At 57.0% G+C, this 20505-nt stretch overlaps 6 protein-coding genes across 6 annotated transcripts in view; 3 read left to right on the top strand and 3 right to left on the bottom strand.

The window, feature by feature from the left end:
• CHGG_03407 (uncharacterized protein) overlaps positions 1–1151 on the bottom strand; it is a gene marked incomplete at both ends in the record, with an annotated part of 1969 nt that extends 818 nt beyond the window's left edge. Inside the window, 3 exons of the mRNA XM_001229922.1 lie at positions 23–220; positions 317–898; positions 1030–1151. Of these exons, the coding sequence (XP_001229923.1) occupies positions 23–220; positions 317–898; positions 1030–1151 (902 nt within the window). The remainder of the gene's footprint in view (positions 1–22; positions 221–316; positions 899–1029) is intronic.
• Positions 1152–2437: 1286 nt separating this feature from the next.
• On the bottom strand, positions 2438–3421 carry CHGG_03406 (uncharacterized protein; the record flags this gene model as incomplete). Its single annotated transcript, XM_001229921.1, has 1 exon — positions 2438–3421. One exon carries the CDS (start codon positions 3419–3421, stop codon positions 2438–2440), a length of 984 nt encoding a protein of 327 aa, XP_001229922.1.
• A 1007-nt stretch (positions 3422–4428) lies between these two features.
• On the top strand, positions 4429–7660 carry CHGG_03405 (uncharacterized protein; the record flags this gene model as incomplete). The annotated part of the gene is made up of 6 exons (XM_001229920.1): positions 4429–4618; positions 4669–6125; positions 6185–6255; positions 6306–6394; positions 6480–7481; positions 7560–7660. The coding sequence occupies 6 exons, from the start codon at positions 4429–4431 to the stop codon at positions 7658–7660; spliced, it is 2910 nt and encodes a 969-aa protein (XP_001229921.1).
• Positions 7661–8416: 756 nt separating this feature from the next.
• CHGG_03404 (uncharacterized protein) lies at positions 8417–9524 on the top strand (the record flags this gene model as incomplete). The annotated part of the gene is made up of 2 exons (XM_001229919.1): positions 8417–8798; positions 8869–9524. 2 exons carry the CDS (start codon positions 8417–8419, stop codon positions 9522–9524), a joined length of 1038 nt encoding a protein of 345 aa, XP_001229920.1.
• Positions 9525–12057: 2533 nt separating this feature from the next.
• On the top strand, positions 12058–14707 carry CHGG_03403 (uncharacterized protein; the record flags this gene model as incomplete). The annotated part of the gene is made up of 2 exons (XM_001229918.1): positions 12058–14303; positions 14482–14707. The coding sequence occupies 2 exons, from the start codon at positions 12058–12060 to the stop codon at positions 14705–14707; spliced, it is 2472 nt and encodes an 823-aa protein (XP_001229919.1).
• Positions 14708–15682: 975 nt separating this feature from the next.
• On the bottom strand, positions 15683–19171 carry CHGG_03402 (uncharacterized protein; the record flags this gene model as incomplete). Its single annotated transcript, XM_001229917.1, has 3 exons — positions 15683–16410; positions 16472–17732; positions 18173–19171. The coding sequence occupies 3 exons, from the start codon at positions 19169–19171 to the stop codon at positions 15683–15685; spliced, it is 2988 nt and encodes a 995-aa protein (XP_001229918.1).
• Between the last annotated feature and the right edge of the window lie 1334 nt (positions 19172–20505).

Raw genomic sequence — 20505 nt, 5'->3', positions numbered from 1 at the left:
TCCGGTTCCTATACGGAGAGACTGGCCGGGCACCAGCGGGAACACTCGGACTCGTCCCGTGCGGACCCATTTCATCTCAGGAGTATCCCGAGCGCCATTCCCCGTGGCCTGGCGGACTGCGTTCCAGTCCTCATAAAGGGCCCGCTTGGAGAGGCGATGATGGGAACTACGAGGCTCAACGCCCACATCGGGCCCCTTCTTGACGTGTTCGAGAGAAGGGCTGACCATGTGAATTAGCTCTCATTATCATAAGCCATTATCATAGGCCGCCACAGTCAAGAAAAAACCAAAGAAAGGCGCTGGGTCGTTCACGTACCTCCGCTTCCTGTGGGCAGCATCAGTGCTTATCGGCAGGATAGTAAATATTTCCGAGCTGCTAGGGCTGATAGGGGGGGTTGTTTCCGTGCTGATGGGCAGGATGGTGAAGTTTCCGCCGTCACTCGAGCTCGTGGAGGATTTACTCCTCGTGCAGTGGTGACACACCGTGTCCAAGGACGTGGAAGCCGTGCTGGTCGGTTCCGCAGAGCAAGTCTGGGAATTGGTGACTATGACGGTGACCGTCTGCGTCTGTGTCTCCCATACCGTGGATGGAGGAGCGCAGGTCGGGGCTTCGGGACCACAGCCACTCGCCTTCAGGGTAATAGGGAAACACTTAGTCTGCCCGAACTCGGGATTGACGTAGATGTTGTACTCGGTGTCCGTGGCTGGGCATGCCCAAAAGTCGGGCGAGCCTCGATACAGCAGGTTGTTGGATGCATCGATGGAGAAGCCGCTCACGGGCGATTTGCCCTGATCACACTGGATTTGTGTGGTTGGGGGTTCTAATTCCTCCCCGACGTGATACGAGGGAGCAATCAGTTTAAAGCCCTCGTTCTGTTCTGTTGGTGGAAAAACTGACCTGTGATAATACACCCGTACCCATTTGAGTCCGTGATGCCGCCGTCGGCACCAAGGTAAAAGGTGGATGTTGGGTAGCTGCCATTAAGGCGGATCTGCCCGTCGTCGAGCTGTCCGGCGGGACAGACAAACGACCCCGACGAACTGAGAGTGAAGGCACATCCGGGGGGTGTGTTGGCCCGCGAAAGCCATCTAGCAAGGGCGCTATGGGGAGCCAAAGCCGCAGTCGCGGCGAGAACAGCAAGGAGCTTCATGACGGACGGAAAGATGGGGGGAAACGAAAGCAAAATCTCGGAGCTCAGCTGCGCGCCTTCTTCTGGACTGTGAGGGGAGGGGTTTCCTCTGCTCTCCTTATGCGATGCCTCCCTCCATCATCTCGCTCTTCATGCTCTACGGCCCACTCCCCAGGTCCTTTCCTAACAAGTTCCAGCACTTTCAACTTTTACAACTGCCGAATCGAAGGATCTTCCTGTCCCACCGCGTGACTGTTCGATGACGGTCTGTAAGCATCCATCTCGGCGTTGGAGAACCTGTTGCCGTTGGTTCCCCCGGGGTATCGCCGGCCATAGATGATAGACGTGACGAGGGAAATCGCGGTTATCCTATCGGAAGTCCCGTGCCTACTTGTTGGTCGGATGTCATGCCATGATCGCGGTCCCCAACTTCAGGTTTTTCTCGGCTCTCTCTGTCATGTGGATGGATAGGAACGAAGCGGTGAAGGCATTTCTGACCACCCGCAAGTCACACAGACACGGATGTTGACTACCTCGTTACAGCAAGGACGGTAGGACCTCAAAGGAACGCGATTGGGGTGTGATGCGGATAGTCGCCATTGGATGGGCTGGACCGCCTGGTTCCCCGGGTAGGGCTGACGGCGTACAGACGAAAAACGTAAAACTTGGAAATCGATCAGGGCAGTCGAGCAGAATGTCGCACAGCCTTAAGCCTGGTGTATATGTGTATGTATGTACCTCCATGTAACCGATTGATCGGCAGGTCGTTTACCCCCTCGGGGGTCTCTACCATATGTACGTACTTAGCAAACCAACCACATCCCGGTCCAATCCCTCTGGGCGAGCCGATGAAAACCGGAAAACATCGACGGTGATTTGGTAACGAGCGAACAGGCTGCTGACGACTACCGCTTTCGGTGTGTTCGCCGGCCCAATCGGCGACAAGAGACAGCATGAAACGAGAGAAGGGTCGTGGAACGATTATTCTTGGTATGATTATACTTTATGGCGCGTCACATGCAGACGAATGAAGATGGCAAAATTGACAAATGTAATGGAAATTACAATGGAGATAGACCCCTGATAAGGGACCTGCGATGAATACTGCCGGGTAGGGTCGGGAGAACATCTGAGGGAGAAGGGGACGACTGACATACGGTGCTATGTTTTGGCGTGGAAGGCCTCATTCACGCCAGTAGTAAAGAACAGAATAAATCGCAAAGTAACTAACAATACCTAATTGAGCAACTGCTACGAAAGGTGCGAGAATAAGACTAACCATCCGTCGTGTAAATAAAGGAGAGAAATTACATTTGAACGACCGATACCATGTCCCCTTTGCCCAAACCGCGCGTTTTTGTCCGACGAATGACTTTAATGGCCAATTTATACCACTTCAACACTTCTCCCAGTCTCTGTCGTGGCGTTGCCCCAGTTCCGCACAGCTCACCCAGCCGCCGTTTCTCATTAAGAGCTGCCCTGTGCTCAGACGAGAAGAGCCACCAGGAGGGGCGGAGAGATGTCTTGAAGTTGTCCCAGGCCAAGTACATGACCTCGACGTGCTCATGCCGCCGCGAGATGTCAGGCCTAGCCCCAGTCGTCTGGGAAGTCTCCTTCTGGGCTTGGATGCTGTGAAAGTGGACATCTTCGTAGCGGACTGCCCGAATTTCGTCCTGGGTGTGCGCAGGGTCTGAGTGTGAGGTCTGCAGCTCCCGGGTATCAACGACAGGTTCGTGATGCTGCTCTCCCGAATAGCTCGGCACCGCCCTCCCTTGAAAATCTGTCTGAAACTGAATGTTGTTTGGGAGAGGTGGCGCCTCGGCCATATCTCCCAGATCCAGGCGTGAGAGAGGTCTCGAATAGGCAGATTCGGTGTATACCACTTCGTGTTCGTATCCCTCGTCTTGGTTTGGATTTGATGCCACGCCCGTCTGGTCCCATTGCAGATTATCGGGACTGGCTGCCTGCATGGGATGAACATCAGAGCAGCTGGCATCGACAAACTCGAAGCGCTTGCGCATCTCGGCAATGGAGGCTCTGTAAACAGAGGCTGGATACGTAGGCTGTTCCGCGGATGGCGGTGTGATGGGGCTCGGACACTCGTGGAGATGCTCAGCCGCAGTCGAGTCGTGATCCGAGTTTACGATGGAACTGCTTGTGGCCATGGAGGAGGCACCCCCTGAACGGATGGACAACTCAATGGCATCGAGCCGATCTTTTTGGCCATCGATTCTCGTCTCAAGACGTTGCAGCGTCTCAAGCATCTCCCCAAGGACGCGGCCCTCAGACATGTTGAAGTTGTGATCTAGCGATGCGGTGATATCAATGGTGATGTTCAGTGGCTTGGCTGTTGGGGATGGATTGGCGCTGTGGAAGTGCTGAGCGAACGGTGAATTAGAGCTCGAACAACAACCTACAATTACATCACTCGGGTAAAACTCACCCGAAATGTGAGGCAGAGAAAAAAGAAAAGAAAATGTCTTGCTCATGATCGGCCCCTCCAGTCCGTACTACGGACCAAGAGAACCTCGAACGCTGACCACCCTCCAAGAACTTGGTGTTGTTGATCCAAGGCTGTGATCCTTCAAATATACCCCCCAGGTACCGAAAGGTACTTCTGGAGGCTCTTGGTGATTCTTGTGACACCACACTGTCCATACATTGTTCCATGGCTCCGACTACGACGGCAAGCCGTCAGCTTACTCACCCACCCCCCTTCCCCCTTTTAGCCGGAGGTATGTACCTAGGTATCTAGTTTTGATGCCCAGACAACATGATTCTACCGCCTACCGCTCGTTCCAAGCGGATACTCTGATTCGATCACCAACCAAAGCATGTGATACCATCGTCAATAAGGATTTCACAGTAGTTCAAGTGGATCCTCCACTACTACTAAAATCCATGGTCGGCATAATATTCTGTCGGATTTGGATGGATGGAATCTTGTTTGACGGACGAATGAACAGGTTCCAGTCAGTCGCAACTTGGCCGATGTCCACCCTCCCCTACGATCCGGAGGACCTCGGGATAAACGTTTTCGCTTCGGAAGACAAATAGGACTTCCCGAAGGTGGCAAACCAGCCGTGTCACGCAAGTACCAATGTATCATGGGGTTAAGTTCTCGGGGGCGGGGACGAAGGGGGGGTTGTCCTCGGTAACTTTTCCACCCCAGACGATGGATATCAGAGGCAACCGCCGTGACTTGTAAATTCTCCATGTCTTCGCCCTTTGATCAAAGACTCAACCTGGGTAGCTTTGCATCCGAGACTACTGGTGACCTCTCCGAAGCTCCGTCGACATGCTGTCCATCCCTCGGACAGCCACCCTTTGGCTCGTTGTTTTCACTGCCTTGACGGAAGCCGTCGTCATCCGCTCGACTTCCCGGTGTGCACCAAACGAGTACTGGTGTCAAGATAGGTGCGGGTCGGACGACTATGGCAACACCTGCTGTGAGACCCCTAACGGTCAACATAACCTCTGTGGCGCCGGTGAGTACCCAACGTCATGGAGATGGCCCCATTGCTGATATTTTGAAAAGGCACCATCTGCTGTATGTATGGCTGTTGTCCCGCTGGCACGATTTGCAACGCCGTCGGAGGATGTGACAGCGTATCCGGCAATGTTACCTCCTCCAAGCCACCGCCGTGGACGTCGGGGAGCTGCTCAAACTCGCCATCTTCCCTCACTTTTTACACTACCGTCACCGAATTTATCACTATGACGCCGTCTAAGCCATGCAGCTCAAGCAGCGCCTCGCCGGGCTCTTCTACAGCTTCCATGTCCTCCAAAACGTCAAACCCACCGTTGTCATCTGAGTTTTCTCAGTTCCCGCCTTCCTCCTCGGAAATGTCCCAGACATTTTATTCGTCGCAAACCACCGGATCCGACGGCGACCAAGGCACAAGCATTACCACATGGACGGCATCGAACGGTGAGACCATTATCTCTAGCGGATCCGCCATCATCATCGGGGGGACAACTACTATTCCTGTCCCGACCGGGTTTACGACAGTGACAACCGGCGGACAAACATTCACGTTCGGTTCCCCTTCAGCGACCTCCACGGAAGCCACGGGAAGCTCTAACACCGGGGGAGGTGGAGGTGCTACGACCTGGACTCAATCAGATGGCGAAACTGTCATCTCGAGCTCCGGCGTCGTCATCATCGGAACCAGTCCGCCCATCACACTCCCCACTGTTACCGCACCAACCACACTCACAACGGGAGGAGAGACGTTTACGTTAACTCCTCCATCTAGCGTGACTAGTAGCACGTTGCCTCCTATCGACGCCACCACATGGACTCAATCAGACGGAGATATAGTCATTTCCAGCTCTGGGGTAGTGATTATTGGAACGAATACCCCAATCACTTTACCAACCGTCACAGCCCCGACAACTCTCACGACTGGCGGAGAGACGTTCACGCTGATCCCCTCATTGGGCAGTAGTAGCGAAACTTTGCCTCCCATCGCCACGACATGGACTCAATCAGATGGCGATGTAGTCATTTCTAATTCAGGGGTGGTCATTATTGGGACGAACACCCCAATCACCCTACCAACCGTCACGGCCCCTACAACGATCACGACTGGCGGAGAGACGTTTACTCTAACACCTCCCTCGAGCGTTAGCACCACGGCATCGACAACTTCGTCTCCCCTAGCGACGAACTGGACACGGTCGGACGGGCAGACTGTCATCTCTAGCTCGGGTGTAGTCATTATTGGGACTAGCCCTCCAATTACGCTTCCGACCGTCAGCTCGCCAACCACAATCACCACGGGCGGCGAAACATTTACGTTGACGCCGCCCCAAAGTATTACAACGACACCGCCCTCCACAACAACCACGTCCTCGACTGACATAGGCCCCATTACCACCTTCTCGGAATGGCCACCTGGAGCCGTGATCACCCCCGTGACGACCGAGGTCGACGAGCCAGAAGAGACAGACGGCGGCGCTGTTGTCCCATGCGACCTATGGTTCTTTTTTGTAAGATCACAGTGTTGTAGGATTGGACAGGGTTGATTATGCCTGCTAACCGGTTCCAGATCTGTATTAGCACGCCCGAGATCAACATCGGTGGGTGGTTCTGGCGATTGCCACCGGGCGTTTATCCACCGTACGTTCACTTCCTCCCTCACACCCACATGTATACATTCCAGCTAATAGACCACCAGGGGTCCACCACCCCCGGGCGTCATCAACCTCCCAACGGGAATCAACATCCAAGGTCCTCTACCACCATGGCCACGATTCACGTAAGCTGCCTACCTTCCTACCACCCACTCTTGTAGAATAACCGGAAAAATATAATGGAGGAATATACAAACGGACGCTGACGAGGTGGCAACAGGGTGGGCCCGGATCATAAGCCAACGTATTCGTCCAGGCCAGACGAGTGCGAAACCGAGTCAGCGACGCTGTGCGCGACTACGTCGTCAGTCGGTCCCTCGACGACCAACGTCGCCTCGACGTGCACTAACATCGTCGGGTGCGCCGTGGACGACTCGGATACAACCAGGACTGTGACCTCGTCCTGCTCCACGGCCACCGTGACCGACTTTTTCGTGTCGTGCACTACCACCGCCCCAGGGTCATCCTCGTGCACCACGACCAGCAGCCTGGTTGAATCGGGGTGCTCGGTCACGGGGACGGTCAGCACCACTTTCGGATCCGGGTCCTGCGTCTTGCTGACGACCCGCACCACCACCATCGAGGAGATCGACCCCCCGACCAGCACCACGTCCACGACCTCGTCCACATCTAGCACTCCGGTCTCAATAACACCGACAGCAACCCACACAAGCTTCTCGACGTTCGACCCCACCGACCTGCCCACACTCTCAACCGCGTGGAGCACCCCGGAAGGAAGCACCTGCGCCTCCACCACGACCTTCACATCCTGCATCTTCCCCGGCGGCGGTCCTGGCGGCGGCAACTCCGCCTGCGCAGTAAGCACAACCTGCGCGTCCTGGGCCGCCACCACCACCACCACCACCACATCCACCGGCCCCACCGAAACCCCCCTCGCCATCAACGCCAAACGCTGCTACTACGCATCGGACTCCTTCCCCAACGAGGACCCCCCCGACATCGACGAGTACTGGCAACAGCAGTACATCCCGTGGGCGTGCGCGACGGGGGACACGGCCGCGGTGGACGTGGTCCTGGGCCCGGACAGCGAGCCGCTGACCTTTGATACGCGCACCAACGGCGTGCCGTACTGGTACTCGGTCTCGTGGATCGAGGGCTGTAGGACGAGCGTGAGCGAGCAGTACGCTTATGTGCCCGTTCCGGGTGGGGAGGATACTTGTTATAGTATCATGCGGGGCAATTTTGAGAATTGTAAGTTTTTTTTTTTTTTTTTTTGATAGCGGGAGGTTCTCTCTTGTAAAAGATCATAAGGCTGACAGCAGAAAACAGGCGAGAAGGATGGTGGATATGTGGGAGGTTACGTCGAGGCCGGCTGTTTGAGGTATGTGTTTGAGCCGTGCGATCCCGACGAAATGAGCTGCCACCGATGAGGTTGGGGGGGACGGTGAGCATATAGGATTGTAAGGCAGGACAGGTAGCAGAATAAATTCGATTTTACGTATACAATCGCCCTGTGGCTCCAAAAAAGAGAAAGAAAAAGAAGTAACTCGAGTAAAATAAAAAGTCAACTTTAGGATTCCGAATGAAGATTTGGTGATCTTGTGCTCTGTTGCTTGCGATGGTGTCGGACCAGCGAGCAAGGATCTGGGCCTGGGTCTAGTGCTTCCCACCCACCCGCCAATCAGGCCTCGAACCAGCCCGGCAGTCGATGACACCAGCGATCTCGTGCCCAGAACACCGCCAGGCACCGAGCATCATCAAGATTCCTGCCATCTTCTCTTTGTTTTCTGTGTTTCCTCACGCTTCACGAGATACCCGTCTATTCCGCTACATTTTTTTGCATTACAGCCGCCATTATACTAGTACCCACTATTCGTACCCGGTCAATTCAAGCTCGACAAAGCAGGCCGCTCTCCGCTCAGACCGTCCGAACTCGAAACTGCCGTCCGAAACAGACCGGCCACGGCCAACGGCCTTTCCCTGTGATTGTCCGAGTCCAACTCCAACCTCTTCAATCCTACGATTCTCCGACTACTCGAAACCCAGTCCATCCCCAAACCCATCCATCCTCAACCCAAACCACAATCCCGCCACTCCGAAATCCCATCTACCAACTACCTACCTACCAAACCCCCAAACCAACCCGACAACAACCAACCGACCAAACCACCACCAGCCAACCCACCATGGCGCCGCCCCTCGAAATCTCCATCCCCAGCACCTCCCTGCACACCCCCACCGACAACACCAAGCCATACACCCTCTACAACATCACCATCCGCCTCCCCCTCCGCTCGTTCGTCGTCCAAAAGCGCTACTCCGACTTCGCCGCCCTGCACCAATCCCTCACCTCCCTAGTCGGCGCCCCCCCGCCCTCCCCCCTTCCCCGGAAAATCCTGGTTCCGCTCCACCGTCGCCTCCCCCGAACTGACCGAGCAGCGCCGCGCCGGCCTCGAACGCTACCTGCGCGCCGTCGCCGAGCCCCCCGACCGCCGCTGGCGCGACACCCCCGCGTGGCGCGCGTTTCGGATCTCTCCGCGACTACATACTGGGGTGCTGATTGGGAGGGTCGAGGGATAAATCAGATGCGCGCGTACCGGCGACTAGATTCCGGGATGCATATCTGGCGGCTCCCAAGCGACCCGGGCCCCGTTGGTCGATCTGAATAAGGAGCTGAAGCGCGAGCTGGGGGTGGCGCGGGCTGCGCTGGCGATGAGGGAGCATGCTTGTAGTGGGGGGGAGAGGGAGGTGCGGGAGGCGGAGGCCCAGGCGAGGAGGGCGTTGGTGAAGGCGGGGAGTCTGTTAGGGCCGTTGGAGGAGGGGCTGCGCGTGATGAAGGAGAGTGGGCGGTTGGGGGGTGGCGAGTTTACGAGGAGGAGGGATGCCGTGGAGGCGGCTAAGTATGAGAAGGGGTTGTTGGATCAGCTGGCGGCGGCGTTGGCTACGAGGGGGTCGGGTAGTGGTGGAGGGAAGGAGCAGTCGGGGAGTGATCGGGTCAAGTTGGTGGGCACGCGCAGGCCCGTGGGGAGGACGATTGGCGCGCCGCTGCCCGAGACGGAGGAGACGCGCGAGCTGGACAATGAGGGCGTGCTGCAGCGGCAGAAGGTGGTCACCCAGGAGCAGGACCAGAGGGTGAGCGAGCTGGGCGCGGTGGTCCATCGGCTGAACCAGCTCGGGACGGCCATCAACGACGAGGTCATCTACCAGAACGGCATGCTGGACCAGGCCAACGAAGCGGCCGACACCCTGGACCGCAAGCTCCGCGTGGCGAACAGACGCGCCAAGAACCTGTGACGGGGACCGCCGCCTCCCAAAAAGATGGATTGGGATATGGATGCTTCGTCTTCGGTTTCTGCGGTTTCTGCGGGGAGTGGCTCGTCTGGGACGACTCTCGTTGCAGTAGCAGAAGCAGAGGAGGAGAAGATGGAAGAAGAGCAACAAACGGGAGGCGGCGTGATCAACGCCGTGCTGTTGCTGATTGTTAAGTTTATTCTAGCCGGCGTTCAGGGGGCCGTGGTGCTGGAATGGCTCCTCGGGAAGGCGTTGGAGGCCCTAATCTGGGCTGTGGAGTTGGGAATGGTTTTGGTCCAGCCTCCAAGTTGATAATGATTACAAGCTGGGATGTCTCGGGAGTACAATAGCGCTGGCAACGGCGTGGAGGTGCATTGGTTTGTTTGCTATACGTCTATGGAGCATGGATACAGTCATACTTGGGTTTTACCTCTCCTTGATACATACCACAGAGCAAGTCGGAAATAAAGGCCGGCGATTTCTTCCACCCTAATTTACTTGAGTTTTCTCCGCGGTTGCCGCAGGTGTTGTTGGGTTGGCAACACGAAAACAAGCCGCGCAAGGCGTCTTTCAGTTGCCAATGCCACACAAGAATGTTGCCGACCGTTTGTCAGTCGTGATCCAACGTTACCTTGACAAAATGGGCACCAAATGACTAGCTTGTGTACACATTCTAGGTTGCAATGGCAACAGCAAACTGCAACAGCGCGCCGACCACGGCGGCTCCGACTTGGCCTGCTACGTCCTCAAAGGAGACAAACCCCGGATATCAAGAGCCTTTGCTGATGAGTTGTCCTATCAGCCGAGTTCTTGTGTGCCCCTCATTGGAGTGGCTGGTGAGCTGGCGGTCTGCCGACGTCACCCACCGCGCGATGACGACGCAGTATGTAGTGATTCGTTGCTCGGCAACACGAGCGGCTAACTTCAAAGTAAACACATCAAAACGCTTCAATTTCACGAACAATCCTCGGCTCATCTTCTCCTCTGCGACATCATGATCAGCAATCGTTAAGATTATTCCCTCATAGATTCGGTAGAAATTGGCAAAACTTGCACGACAAGAACCAAGGCAGAAGAAGGACTAATGGATTGATAACCTCGGGTGGCTCGAGGGTGGCTGGGCGTTGGGTCAGACAAACCGAGGGGACTCGTGCCCTCCCCCCCCACACTCCGCGAAGCGGAGCCGGAGCCGCGGGTTTTGCTTGTGGCCAGTCTCAGCCAGTGACTTTTCAGGGTCCTTCATTGTCTTACTCGCGCGATTCGTTGGGAAAGTGGGCCCGTCACAACCTGTCAAAGTGGACAGAGCACAGAACATCGGTGGGATTGGCACGATTGGGTGTCCAGGGTGCCATCACCAGCCCCTCCATTGAAGAGGAGGTTGGTCAGCGTTTGCGCACACCAATTGTTTTGTGGAGGGGCGGTTGCCATTCGTTGTTTGGTTCCTGGTGACGCGCGTTGAGACGACAGAATGAGAGATTCGCGGGGAAGGAAGGAGGGGGAGTTGGCGCAGTCTGTTGATGGCCGTTGATGGACGGTTGCGCTTGGTCAATTGATCAGGTGTTCAGGAACGTGTCTCTGGGGTTCGATTTTCCGTATTCAGGGGTCCTTTGGTCAGCATGGAACTTCCCTGGCCATCGCGTGTTAGTGATGGGTGCCCCTTTCCCAGAAAGGAACCTCTGCAAGGAACATAGCTCTTAAGCCATTTGTTGGGGGTCGGGTGACCAAATGCAATTCCACGGCCACGGACAGGAAGAAATGGCAATGAGGCGGGAAGGCCCGGCAGAGGTGTCCCCGGTATGGGCGGGACGGCTCTGTGCCTCGTTGTCGCTTTCTTTGGGCTGGCTCGGCTGGCTGGGCTGCAGATGGACCGTGCGCCACACCAAATCTTCTGCCGCCGAATGGCCAGAAGCTCGTCGAAAGTAAACAGAACAGGGCCCGTGCCTGCATTTTTCCTAGAGGCCACCCATCCGTCGCTTGCGCAAGCCTGCAACTTCCAGCCTGTCCAAGAAAAACCGTTGAGACCCCAAGAATTTAACACCGCGTTCAAAACACCAGAAACGGCTTAATATACAAGGAATTGGCGACGACAACACGAACGACACACGACATCGGTTCTGAAATAAATTGCGGGGCTGGGGTGGACAACCGACATCAAGGTGCTGCTGGATAGACTAGACAGACAGACAAGGCCAACGCCGTTGTTTGTCCCGCTTGTCTGACCCGAGCGCATTTGGCTTCGCTGTTTTTGCTTGTGCGCTTTTGGAGTTCGGTGCCTTGCTTTAGCTTCACGGTAAGCCCTCTTTTCATGTACAATGCAATGCCAACAGTCACTGTTTTCTATCTCTTTCCGGGCCACTGTCGCAGCTCTCCCACTAACCCATCTTGCCGTCTAGTTGTTGCCATGACTTTGCAATCCTTATGGCTGCTTTGATACATCACTAAGGTCCGATTCGCGCCCATTCGACTCGCCTACCGTCGACAACCTTCCGTTTAGACCAACACACCTGGTCTCGGGCCAGCTGGCCCCTCACGAACCATGAGCCAGCCACCGCCGCCTCCGCCCCCGCCCCCGCATGGGGAGAACCCCAGGACAACGGCCGGTGGCTCCGGTCTCCCGCCCGGGAAATACGACGTCTTCATCATCCCCGAACACTCGGCCGGCGCGGGATTCCTCTACCTACCCTCCCTAAAGCCACAATGGAACAGCTTCATTGCCGGTGTCGTCAGCACGCTGGCAGTCGTCATCATGGCGAATCTCGCCAGTCCCGTGGTGGCGGCCATGCTCAACAGCCCCGACAAGACGTGGCCGCTTCTTTGGGTTACACTGGTGGCATGTATTGGCGCAGCGGCTTTCCTACTGGGCCGCCAGTTGAACAGTTCCTCGGACCAGCAAAATAGACAGGGTAGCAACCAGTCGGGAGGCCACCATAGACCAGGAGGAGGATACGGCAACGGACCAGGGTCGTCGTGGTACACCCCGCCGCCTCAGAACGGTCCCCCGCCGAATCAGGGACCGCCCCCTCCCCCGCCACCACCGCCTCAACATGAGGCTCCGCGAGACGGCGGTGGACAGTATCAATCTTGGCAGGAGCAGCCGAGGCAGCAACCACATGCCGAGCCCCAACCACAACCACAGGCCCAACCCAGACCGCAGCCACAACCACAGGCTGAGCCCCGGCCGCAACCGCCGCCGCAGCCGCAGCCTCAACCTCAACAGGCTCCACCACCCCAACCGCAGCCTCAGTCCCAACCCAAGCCGAAGTCGAAGCCGAAGCCGAAACCGCAAGAACCGAGGCGGGAGGAACCAAGGGAGGTGCCTCGGGAGGTACCGAAAGAGGCGCCCAGAGAGGCACCCAAGGAGGCACCCAAGCCGAAGCCACAGCCGCCTCCGGAGCCGAAACAACAACCATCGCAACCGCAACCTCCTACGCCTAGACCGGCATCGGCAAAATCCGAAGCCCCAAGGGGTGCGTGGGAAAAAGCACGGGAGGAGATGCGGCGAAGAGAAGAGGAGCGGAAGGTTAAGGAGGCCGAAGCCAAGAAAAAGGAGGACACGGCCCGCCGGTTACGCGAACTTCGTGAGCGCGAAGCGAAAGAGCGCGATAAGAGGGAGAGGGAAGCCCGGGAACGCGAGATTAAAGAGAGGCTCCGGCAAGAGCAGGAGGCGAAAGAAAGGGAGCGTCTCGAAAAGGAGGTCCGGGAAAAGGTTGAGAAGGAGCTTCGCGAGAAGGTCGAGCAGGAGGCCAGGGAGCGCGAGGCACGCGAGCGAGAGACGAGGGAGCGGGAGGCGAGGCTAAAAGAGGAGCAGCGAAAGAGGGATGAGGAACGGGCCCGTCAAGAGAGGGAGCGTCATGCTGCCCGAGAAAAGGAACGGAAAGAGCGCGAAGAACGCCTCGCTCGGCTTCGCGCGGAGCAAGCAGAAAGAGAAAGGGAAAAGGAAAGGGAGAGAGAGAGGGAACAAGAACGGGAACGGGAACGGGAACGGGAACGAGAAAGAGAGAGAGAACAGGAACGACAACGGGAAAGGGAGAGGGAAGAGGAAAGGGAAATGGAGAGGGAGATGGAAAGGGAGAGGAACGAACGCAAGGGTACCACTTACGCATACTCCTCGGTCGGCGAGAAGACCAGCATGTGGCCGAATGGGAGACCGCCCAGCGTTGCCCCCTCCCAAGCGGCATCCACTCCGCCGCCGGCAAAACCAGCACCGTCTCAAGCCCCTCCATCTCCAACAAGACCCGCGCCCGCACCGTCGACCCCCAAGCCTGCGCCCTCGTTCTCCAAGCCTCCACCATCCTACAGCAAACCTCCACCGTCGCCTCCCAAACCCGCCCCGTCCCCAACCAAATCTACCGCCTCTGCGACCGGCACCGAAGACACCTACTCCTACCGCCCCTACGATAAGCCCAAAAAGCCGGCCCGCAAGAAGTCTGTCTCGGACCTTTCCGAGTCCTCTTGGGCCCCATCCGCCTCAACCGCCCGCACCACCCCGCCACCCTCCACCCGGGGCCCCTACACCACCAGCGACCCCCAAAAGATTATCATCAAGGCCGTCTACGGCTACCTCAACCAATTCTCCAAAACCCCGGCCTCCCAGCTCATCTCAGGCGTCAGCCCCGTCACGGACGGTCTCATCCTGCGCGTCACATCGGCAGGCCTCTTCGTTGACGACGACGTCCGCGGCGTCGCCCAGCGCGAGTGGGACGTCAAGGCCTGGACCCTCAAGCTCGTCGAGATCTGGTGCCCCGTGCACGCCGCCTCTGCCCAGGCCGCCAACACCCCCGGGTCCGCGCCCACCAACCACCCCTTCTTCAAGACCATGCCTCAGGGGCGGGCGCCGCGCAGCTGAGCGCGGCGCCACAAAGACTATGCTGGGCGAGGAAGCCGTGGGGTACATTGACGAGTTTGGCCGCGTGTGCGACGGCAACTGCAAGCAGGCCGCTACCGGCGGTTCGACTGTGAGCGGCGCGAGCGGCGAGAAGGGCAAGGGCTTGCATCTGCTGCGCGCCACGATTAGGGATCAGGAGGGCAAGCGCTACTTGTTTGTCATTGGCGAGGAGGAGGCCTGGAAGATTGCCGGCGGGCTGGCTGCTCTGCGTGGGAGCAGCCAGGTCAGGGCCCTCGGTGTGGCCGGGTTCAGTGGCTTGGAGTCCAAGACTTTGCTGGATACCCTCGGGTGGACGGCCTGAGTGTTGGTCTGTGTCTCATCTGGGCCGGTGAGGGGAAGGGAGAGGGAGGGGCGGGCCGCGCCGGCGTTGGGGTCGTGTGGGCTTCTTTCTCCACTTCGTTTTGAGTCCCGTCGTCGTGGAGGCAGGTTTCCATGTCTCGACGGCCGTCTCCACCTGGCATGGCAGTGAGACATCGACGACGGCCGACGCATGCCTCAAAGCAAGGACGGTTCCCCGTCGTCCTAATTGGTATATGCAACTAACTCTTGGGTTATTTTGCTGTTTTTCTTTTTTCTTCTTTTTTTTTTTTTTTTATACTCTCGCAACATGCACGCACAAACAAAAAATGTGTGTTTCAACCACTCCAGGGAGGAGGCGAAAGATGATGACTGAAATGATGGGAGGAAGGTCATGAGAGGAAAGGAAGGAATGGGGTAGGGGGGTGGGTCGATGGGCTGGACTGCGTGGGGAGATACCTATCCATGTCCTTTTTGCGCACCATGTTTTCGTGTCTTTCTTTTTTTTTTCCAGGAAAGATTGCGGTTTTTCTCATTCTTGTTGGTTGTCGATGTTGTCATGTCATACCACTCATCCTGTCAGATACTGTACTTCACATACCCATTTGCATACATGGCATTGCCCGGCGGGAGCACAGCACAGCATAGCAGATGATGCATTTGGGGCGACCGTGGTCGTTGTTGGTGGTATATACATATGGTAATCGCATGTGAGGTAGTACAATACACTCTTTAATACTCCGTCTGTCCTTGGTCTGATGATGGATGTACTTGTGAAATTATTGTCTCATCGACCACTCACTCCATCTTTTGATTAACGTTATCGTGCAACTATGTTTATTACATCCAACGCCAGCCAGCCAGGTCCAGCTTCTCAAACCAGAAAACCGCCCAACCCCAGGTATCTTGCCTCCCAATGGTATCCCAACATGTAACATGACCGTTCGCCCATACCTTTCTTACAATCCCCAAGTCCCAACTAAACATGCCCCTCCATATCCCCAAGTAGATGCTGCTCCGGGCGCCCAGTCGGCATGGCATCGCGGCTCCGCGGATGCATCTCCCTATCCAGCTGCGCCTGTTCCTGATAGTGGTGACCACCTCCAAACCCAATCCCAAGCTTTAACCGCGCGCGAGAAAACCACCCCCTTCTCCGTGCTCCTAACGTCCCCGCAACACCGGTCCCAGCACCAACGCCCTTCCCCTCATTTTTTTCTTCCCGAAACGCATCCCCATCAAAGGACCGGAGATATTGCTCAAACAGGCGCGGCACCACAACCCAGCGAATTGCCAAGCGCGCCCCAAAATCCACGGCATGCCCCAGGAACCCCCAAGCGATGAACGACCAGTCCAACGCATCCATCCTGCCCACGCCGCCGCCCGGGGCGGGCGAGCTCACGCGTGAGAAGGTGTATAGAGCGACGAGCGCGAGGTGTAGAGTGTCCCAGATGAGGCGGACCTCAATCCCTGGGAAGAGGAACATCTGCATGAGAAAGAGGGAGTGCAGGACAAGCTTGGCGATGACGGCTGCTTGGGCAAGTAGGGCGAGGCGGGAGAACATGGTGGCGCAGATTGCGATGGCGAGGCCCACGCAGCCTGATGCCACGAGCCCGTCGATGGCGGTGATGCCGAGGTAGGCGGATACGGGGCTGACTGCTTCGGTGAAAGATGGGCGGATTGGGAGAGGGAGGGGGTAGGTCGCTGGTTCTGGGAAAGAAGGAAAGTTAGCTAGGGGAGCAAGCGATGGGGGGTTGGAAGAGGAACTAACCTCGCTCAATGACCGTCTGCCAGGTCTCGGGGAGCTGTTGAGCGAGCAGGGTAGGACCCTCTTTTAGTGGCCAAGTAACGCCGTCTGCCTTCCTAGGTGAGTAAGAAGAGACTGTTAAGGGACAGTCGTATACAGTTCGTAGAATGCCCCGATGATGGTTTGAGAATGCGGATGCGAGGTTGCCGTCGAGGTAGTTCGTGGTTCGCTTGCTCGCTGTTTCCAGGTCGCGGGTCTCGTACGTTTGGTCTTCGACCAATTCGAATGAATTTTCGTAATCTGTTTCAAGGTTGTGATAATAGAGTTTCCTGACGTTCGTCACGACTCGCCGGACGCGGAATAAGGCGCCCGCATATGTTTTGGGTATGGCGCCCAAGCCATCGATATGGCCATCCGGCAGGCTACCGAGTTCCGGGTCTAGCTGGATGGCGATGCAATAGGGGCCAGCCTCCGGCGTCGCAAACTCGTCCATTTCCCCCTCCTGCCGGTGGACTACCACGGAGTACTGCTCTCCTGAGGAAGTGTCCCGCAAAGTGAAAGTGCAGCTCGAAAACGGGTCGACTTCGCCGGTGCAGACCAATACAACCACTTTCTCCCGGCTCACGCTATTATTCGGCAGGTATAAATCGTCGTTGATGGATCGGATATTAGTAAACGTTGACCCAAACGTCAACTTTTGCCTCGAGGGATACAGCGGTAGCCAGCGATCCCGGTGATTCCTCGTCGGCTTATGGCGTGGCCCGTTGATGTTGAAAAGCAGGGACATGGGAATGCCGTCCATGCTCCGCAAGATGCACGACATGCGATCCGCTGATTTCGTCAGTCGCATGATCGGCTCCGTATGGAAGCCAAGTAGGCTAGCCATAATAATATGCATGTCTCCCGGCACCGTTGCCGCCCTTTTGCTGAGTTCATTCCAGACTTGTACGAAGAGTGTACAAAAGTCGGGAGCTAGCCTGCCCTCGCCCACGGCAGCGCGGTTAGGCTTCACGCCATTCGCGAACCCTGAACGGAATTCCTCCCTCAGTGACCGAGTGAGGCTCTTAAGCACCGAGGTCTCGATGCCGACGCCCATGGTTGAGGTGCTATTCAATAACTGCATGGGCTCGCTTTGCGACTTCCGAAATACCACTCTGCCGATCCAATCCGCAGGACGAGTAAGAGCCTCCAGCCAAGCAAGCCGTCGCCGTCTAGCAGTCGCGGTGGCTGAGGATAGCCTCTGTTTGGGTTGCGGTGAAAAGCCGTCGAAGGTGCCATCGGCGCACTAAACCTCGCATGCCGACGCCAGAGCTGCCTCCTGAAAGGTCCAAGACCTCCCCATCCACGGACTCACTGCGATCTCGCGATTAGTTCGACGCTGTCACGAAATCCACCACCGATGTACGCTCCAGCGTCGAGTCCAAACCAGATATCCAGTCGGCGGCTTCATAAGACAACGGGCAACTTAATTTGATGGCCCGAAGGCGTAAGAAGGCGGATCCACCTGGAGGCATGCATAAAGCAACGATCCAAAGTAGTTTGTCGGCGTGATGTGGCCGCCTGGAAGCCTGTGTCAAGTGAGCTCAGGAGGTTAAAATCAAGGTCCCCGTCCCTGTCCCGAGTTTGTTTCAAAGGTTTAAGCTCGCTCATATGAGCATGAAGACGCCGTAATTGGCATTCGGGCAGGGCGTTGGTATGCACATTGCCTATCCCATCCGACCATACGTGGGAAACGACCACAAAGCGTGTCTGGGCGGTCATCCTGACAACTTCCATCCTGACCCCCTTCTTCGAAGACCCTCTGAGGCGGATCAGGGGTATCCCCCCATCCTCGATAATGGCCCGGATCTGATCCATTGGGGCGGCCTTTGGCTGGCAAAGACAACCGCGGCGGGCATGCCTCGGCACATAGCTGAAGATATCGGCGTTGCTGGCGACGCACTCGTCATCGGAGCAGTTGCGGTGGCTAAGTCCCGGAGAGTAGGTCCGGAAGAGGCGGGTAAAATAGTAAGCGAGGGCGTAATTATATTGAGTGAGGACCTTCCGAGCGTAGAATGGGCACCAGCCGCGTAGGCGCAATACGTCCAGCATCAACTGCGCGCTGGGAGAAATGGTCTGCTTTCCTGGTGCATCTTTCGCCGGCGCTATCTCGCGGCGCATGCGAGTAGCGGGTGAGGGCCATGGCCTAAGAGTCTCGTCGATATCGCCCCGGGCCAAATCCCACAGCACGCCCCTCAGGGTAATGCACAACACCTTGACGGAGAGGATAATGGTCGGGATGGGCTTAACATGGCTCTGCGACACCTTGTCAAAGTCCTCGGCGAGCCGGATGACGGCTTCGAGGAAACGGGAATGTTCGTAAAGCACCAGCTTCTTGTCTTCGTAATCGTCGGCATCCTGTATCGTCAAGCCGCCGGCGTTGATGGCGTGTGCGGCGAGCCACTCGTTGAGCAGCGGAAGCAGGGGCTTCCCTGATACGCTCCGCGAGACCTGGAATTCGCGATAGTCGATGGGCCTGCCAAGGAACTCGGAAACGGTGCCGAAGTAGAGCCACGACTGGGCGAGAGATGCCAAACGGGGTGCGGGCAGGCTGGCCCATTGATCGCCGAAGCCGTGCAGCTTGGGGAAATCCCAAAAGTCGGAGCCAAATACAAAGGGCGTGTCGGCGACGAAGGGTATGTCAAGAGCCTCAACGCCAGACGTGGGGTGTGGGAGAAAGTCCATGATCCGTGCTCATTCAGAGCCATGAGCGACGCTTGTGATTGCGGGGCCCAGCCACGGCGCCATGGTTCCAGGTTCGTCGTCCGTTTTGGGCCAGTTCGCTACTCCATCAATTGCAGTTTCCGCGCGGCAATCTTTTCGAAGGGTAGGTTGTGGGATATTGGGATATTGGGATATTGGAAGCAGGCGCAAAGGAATAAGGCGGGGGGGAAAGAAAGGTGAAAGAAAGCAAACGCGGCAAACGCAGCAAACAAACCGGATCAACCGAGAAGAGACCGGGGGGTGGGGGGAGTAACTGCAACTGCCCTGTCAAGTTCAGGTCTGTCTGTGCTGCTGCAGCAAAGGCTGCGAGAGGTATGTACCCGTGGCCTTGTGCCTGTCCTGCACCTGCCTTGTCCTCGAATGCACCTCCGGGCTGCTTCTGCCAGGTTCCTGCCTCCCGCTGGCCCACGCTCTCGGCGGCACAGCCCGTGGAGTCGAGGCTAATAAGCGCGCAGCCCCGACTCGGACGAACAATCCTCACAGGGCAAGAAGATCGGAGCAGGGGAGGAGACGAGTCGTCGAGTGGGGGCCAATGCCGAGCCTGCCCGTCCACCAAGGTTGCATCGAACCTCACGAACCCCCCCCTTCCTCATTTGGCGTTCTGACCTCAGCAATAATTCCACTCTCGGTCATTCAGACGCACTTAACCCACCCACACCCACTCGTCCAATTCGCTGATTACCTCCTCCCCTCCGAGTCCCGCGGCTGCACGTGCGCTACCCAAGAGCGGACAGACGGCCCAGAAAAGCGAGAACCCGCCGCCAGTGTTCCAGACGAAGACACCCAGCTTGCTTGCTGCAGGGAATCGAACTGCGCATCGCTGTGCCGCTGCTGCACAGGCGCGTTTCCCTCGGTGTGGTGTGGGTAACAGCATTGGTGTCCGGCGATCGTTAACTGCGCCCGTCAGCCCGTTCCAGGCAGAAGATGGGTGGGGATCGGATGGGGCCCTTTTTTTTTTTATTCTGCTCTCTTTTCTTTTTCAGGTCTGGTCAGCTTGCGCTGCGCCGCACTGCACGTACTGCATCGCCGCGACATCGATGCATTGACTGGCGATGTATGTACATACATCCATGCATCCTCACCTCGTACTGCATTACTCCATCATCCGCGCGGACGGCAAGTCAGGCGGGATCTTGCATATTTGTTTGCGCTCCCCCTCCCGCAGAGCGGTTTCTGTTGGTTGGGGGAAATGTGGTGGGGTGATCTATTGACGGTGTTGGTGTGTGTGTTGGTGACTTGGTATAACTAGTTGTTGGTGGTAACTAGTGTATGTCGTGCTGGCTGCAACCATGCTA

Source organism: Chaetomium globosum, genomic scaffold (assembly GCF_000143365.1).
Source record: "Chaetomium globosum CBS 148.51 scaffold_2 genomic scaffold, whole genome shotgun sequence".
NCBI lineage: Eukaryota > Fungi > Ascomycota > Sordariomycetes > Sordariales > Chaetomiaceae > Chaetomium > Chaetomium globosum.
This window is presented reverse-complemented; position numbering and strand designations above follow the sequence as displayed.